This window comes from Octopus bimaculoides, chromosome 26 (assembly GCF_001194135.2).
Source record: "Octopus bimaculoides isolate UCB-OBI-ISO-001 chromosome 26, ASM119413v2, whole genome shotgun sequence".
NCBI lineage: Eukaryota > Metazoa > Mollusca > Cephalopoda > Octopoda > Octopodidae > Octopus > Octopus bimaculoides.
In genome coordinates this window covers 6,077,411-6,082,907 of record NC_069006.1, presented here as the reverse complement: position 1 = coordinate 6,082,907, position 5,497 = coordinate 6,077,411, and the positions used below count along the sequence as shown (strand labels likewise).

General features: G+C 37.2%; 1 protein-coding gene and 1 pseudogene across 1 annotated transcript in view; one reads left to right on the top strand and one right to left on the bottom strand.

Moving 5' to 3' along the window:
• LOC106883622 (calmodulin-binding transcription activator 1) overlaps positions 1–5,347 on the top strand; it is a 156,358-nt gene extending 151,011 nt beyond the window's left edge. The window contains exon 18 of the mRNA XM_052977093.1: positions 4,745–5,347. Within this exon, the coding sequence (XP_052833053.1) occupies positions 4,745–4,952 (208 nt within the window). The 3' untranslated portion in view covers positions 4,953–5,347. The remainder of the gene's footprint in view (positions 1–4,744) is intronic.
• On the bottom strand, positions 2,358–2,476 carry LOC128250943 (5S ribosomal RNA; annotated as a pseudogene).
• Positions 5,348–5,497: the final 150 nt, after the last annotated feature.

Here is a 5,497-nt window from a genome sequence, read left to right as displayed (position 1 = left end):
ATATATATATATATATATATATATATATATACACACAGATATATGTTGTAAATGTAATAAATAAAAAGGAAAAAGACAGCACAGGACAAGATATAACAAAAGTTTTCTTTGTCTAATACTTAAATGAAGGAAGGGAAGGAGCCCTAACTTTTGGGACATTAGTCCTTCATGAAATATATATGTACATGCACACACACATCCAAATAAATAAATTAATTAAATTTGACCCAAACTGAGAAGCTGGGATACACAAAAATATAATTTCCAGGCAAAAACCCAAATTGTTGCGTGGTGTAAAATAAAAACTTCATATCGCTTAAATGGTCAACTGAAGGACTGAAAAATATCTTCACAAAAAAAAAAGACCACTCCCAGAAATAGAAAATAAAATTAAAGACTTTCCTAAAAAGGCAAGAGCAGAAAAAGAAACTTGGATTGAAGGAAATATAAAGGTGAACCCTTTAAAATCTTTGGCAAATTTTCAAGATGTTCAGCTCTGGTTTAATACAGAATAAGAGGTCCTCATGCCAAGAAGATAATTCATGGACTGCAGACTCCAAAGCAGTATATGAAACATTGATGGACCAATTTAGAAGTACATTCTGAGTTCAGATTCTGCCGAAGTCGACTTTGCCTTTCATTCTTTTGAGGTCAATAAATTAAGTACCAGTTGCGTATTGGAGTCGATCTAATCGATTGGCCCCCTCCTCAAAAATTTCGGGCCTTGTGCCTAGAGTAGAAAAGAATTTAGAAGTGTTTTCACCTCGCCAGTAGGACATATGCAGATACGTACTGGTCTCTATAGACACCAGTAATTATTGATTACATCGGCATAAAGGAGGAAGATGTGATATCAATCATAGATGAGATGTTCCTAAACTGAAACCTGATGCCCTGAGGGCTTTCTAATAATTTGCTTAAAAATCATATGAACAGGCTTTAGCTTCACAACTCCAGATACTTTTTCAAGACTTCCTTACAAACAGGAAGCAGACCAGATGCCAAAACTAACAGGGTCTGTCACAAAGTCATGAGATAGGTCTTAACTGGATCAGTTATAGAATGATATGACAGAAAGTGTTACCTCAGCATAGCTGCAAAACTAGCAGAGAGGTGAGGGCACGTGACTTTTTTATAGTGGGGTGCAGTCAAGTAGCTACAACAAATGGTGCTTCTCTCTCAAAGGAAACTTTGATACTTTGACATATACATGTGTGTGAGTTCAAATTCCTCTGGGGTCCACTTTGCATTTCATTCCTCTTCCCTAATTCTTTCTCTCTCGAGAAGGAATTGGTTGGGTTCACACTTGGACATCAATTACCTTTGTCAGGCTTAAATTGTCCAAATCCTGGTGTTTTTCACAGTGCTGTACCTATTATTTCATAAGGAGTTAGAGGCCCAACACACACATATACACTCACCTACATATGTATATACACCCATATCAATATATATATTTATATATATATATATATATATATATATATATATGTGTGTGTATATACATATATACACACATTGGAATGCACATACGTGCATATATATATATATATATATATATATATATATATATATATAAACACACATATATACACCCACATATATATGAATGCATATATATTTACATACATTTATGTGCATGTGTATGTATACACACACACACACACCCCTAATGTCCTAGTACATCTATATATGCTTCTCTCTTTATTCCACTCTTTTAGCTGTTGTTGTTTTTATTATTTTTGCTCTCAATGTTGTAATATTCTTTTTTATGTGTTTCTCTCGTTTTCCTTGGCTCTTTCCACAACCAATCCCCCCACCCCGGCATGTCAATCTCACTCCCATTGCAACTATGCACATCATTTATGTCGCATTCTAATGCATGCATTGCTGCTTCCTCTCTCTTCTCTTCCCCATTTGCCAAACTTCAACAAATGCCGCAGCTGTCTCCAGCTCCGGCTCTCAAAGACCTTCTTTTATCTTTCATCTTTTACTTGTTTCACTTGTTGGATTGCAGCCATGCTGCAGCACCACCTTGATGGGTTTAGTTGAACAAACCAAACCCAGTTCTTTTTGTTTCAAGCCTGGTACTTATTCTATTGGTCTCTTTTGCTAAGATTCAGGGACATAAACAAACCTACACTGGTTGTCAACCAGTGGTAGGGGTCAAACACATACACATAGATACAATGGGCTTCTGTCAGCTTCTATCTACCAAATCCACTCACAAGGCTTTGGTCAATCTCAGCTTTAGCAGAAGACATACCCAAGATGCTACACACAGCAATTGAACCCAGAACTATGTGGTTGTGAAGCAAACTTCTTATGACACAGCCACATCTACCCTTAAAGGGAGATGCTTACAGCACCTTGGTTTCCCAACTAGTCACCCATCTAAGTACTAACAAGGCTCAACATTGCTTAACTTTGGTGATTGGACAAGAACTGGTGCAGTCAATGTGACATGGCCATTGTCAATATTTTGTCCTGATTTTCCAGTGCTCTCTTTTTTAATTGAATCTTCCACAAAGTTCTCACTGTTCCTCCATAATCTGTCTCCTAGTTAACCACCACTACAGGGCTCAGTTGTAAAAAGGTTTCCTATCCAAGGCTAATGCACTTGTTCACCCTATTCCCTCACCAAATTTGGCCCCTTGCACTCAGCTCATCAGTCCTTATCTTTCTTTTCTGATAAAGCTATTTTTTAAAAAATCAACTTCACCCCAAAGTGTTAGAAAGAGGTATAACATAAGCTGGATGGTCTTGGTAGGACTGTCTTTGAGTGCCCTGAAGAAGTACAGTTGTCTTTATGGTTGATGTAGGAGCATTGTGTAACTGAGGTGGGTTCCTTCGGATAGCAGAGCTGGAATTCAAAATCTCTCTGATGGACAACTGGGAGTAAAGTAGATATCTCCAATAGTATTATTATGTGTGACATCAGAAAATCATTCCTCTCAAAGTTATCAGAACAATTATTCCATGAGCAAGAGACCTGCATTAATAAAGGTGTTGAGTGGTGACACCTTTTTTGGCTGACACAACAGTGCAGTGAGTGACAGATTCAAATCCTATTGAGTCTGTAACCTACTTTTTTTTCTTCATCTACAGTCACTTCACTACCATCACTAAGAAAGGCATGTTCATCACAACTTCCCATTTCAGTCACTTTCTCTCTTGATGATTCTTGATATTTATGCATGTGTTTTATATTAAGATATCCTCGTTGGTGCTACTCTTTTGCAGCATTTTAGGTCAGTTTACCAAACATTTAGAACTTCTGTCCATAAATCCATGGGAATCATAGCAGAAAATGTCAGTGGCTTTTCTATCAAAACTTTGTGCTCCTTGAGGACAGAAAGCATTGTCAAGCAGTTTACTTCACAACCACCTGTTTCTAGGTTTGATCCTACTGCACAGCACCTTCTAGCAAACATTTTCTCTTTAACCTTGGGTTGACCAAAGCCTTGTGAGTAGAAATTTGGTAGATGGATTGTATGGAAGGACATTGGGTAGATTATCATCAGTTCAACATCTCCTGATATTGAACTCTTAACAAAAATAGTGGCAAATATTCACTGGTTGCAGCTGTTCTGTCAACCACCAAAAGTCAGACTGGACCTGCTAGTTCCGTCCATCCATCCAACCAGCCAGCCAGCCACACTACATACTGGTATCATTAAAAAGGTACCAGAATTTTCAATATTTTTTCTCAACAAAATATCTGTCATGGTTGTTGACTGAGCAAAAATTTGCATGTTACTTGCCAACCCCTTTAATGTCTGTATATTAGGGGGAAAATGCACACTGTAAAGTGGTTGACATTAAGAAGGGCAACCAGTCATAGAAACTATGCCAAAGCAGACTTGTGGCTCATCGTATCCTGCCCAACCCATGCCAGCATAGAAAACTAGCATTAAATGATGATGACGACCCCATCTTTGCTTTTTATTTCTATTAGAATTAGTATATCTTGGACTACATTACCTGATGTGTCCTTCCTTTTTATAGATGTTGCAGTATGATTTGACTGATGTTTCTAGCAGACCAAATAAAAGTGTAGAAACTCTTACATCCATTTCTAAACATCTTTAACGAAGGATTTTGACTTAATTATTAATTCTAATTAACTGTTATCGTTTATCTTTTTACTTGTTTCAATCATTTGACTGTGGCCACGCTGGGGCACTACCTTGGAGAATTATTAGTCAATGAATCGACACCACCCACTACCAGTCCTTTTTTTCTTTTAAAGCCTAATGCTTATTCTATCAGTCTCTTTTGCCAAACTGTTAAGTTATAGAGATGTCAACACATCAAGACTAGTTGTTAAGTGGTAGAGGGCAACACAGAGACACACACACTTTCTGTTTCTGTCTACTAAATTCACTCTGACGGCTTCAGTCAGCCTGAGGTTATAGTAGAAAACACTTGCCCAAGGTGCCATGCAGTGACACTGAACCGAGAACCATGTGGTTGAGAAACAAGCTTCTTACCAGACAGCCACACCTGTGTCAATTAATTGTTTTCCTTTTCTAAAATTATTGAAAAATATGAACTTTACATATTCAAAAGTAAATATTTTCTTCACTTCTTCATTTTAGCTTTTCATGTTTTTTTGGTTTTAATAATTATTTTTCTATTTTACATCAATATCCAATATTTATTGATTTTTTGCAATAGATTTTGAGCAGTTTTTTTTCCTCCCCTGTTATATAACCGCTTTGTATTGTTTCTGATTCTTCAGTTCACCATCCGACCTAAACAACGGAGAAGTCCAAACTGCCGACGGTGATGTAGTCGACGTTGATGTGAGTCCCTTGACGTCAGACATCGAGGGTCAGATAGAGGAACAGAAAGCCCATGTGTTAGCAACGTCTGAAGAGAGAGATCAAACTACAGCCAGTACCAGCACCAGCGCCACCAACACCAACACCACCTCCACGACAACTTGAAGGACTTGAGGTGACCTGTAAAGTCTGCAGTGTGTACATAACTTAATTGTAAACAAAAGAGAAAAAAAAAGAAGAAGAGGAAGAGGCGGAGGAAGAAGAAGAAGAGGCAGAGGAGGGGGGAGTAAGAGTGAAGAGGAAGAGCAAGAAAAAGAGATGAAGAAGAAACAGAAAGAAGAGTGAAATGATGAGGAAGACAACAATAAAAAGACAGAATTGATGACAAACGCAGTCAAATTCAGACAAGAATAAGATGATACACTCACATATATATGTGTGTGTATGTGTGTATATATGTATCTGTGTGTATATGTATGTCTGTGTGTATATGTGTTTTGTGTGCATGTATGCACACATACACATACACACACACACACACACACATATACACATTTATGCATATGAATACATACATACATACTTACATACACACTTGTACATAGCTACAGAAAATATAGCAACTGGTGAAGTTTGTTTTGGCCATTTACTTACACACAGGCACACACACACTATATATATATATATATATATATATATATATATATATA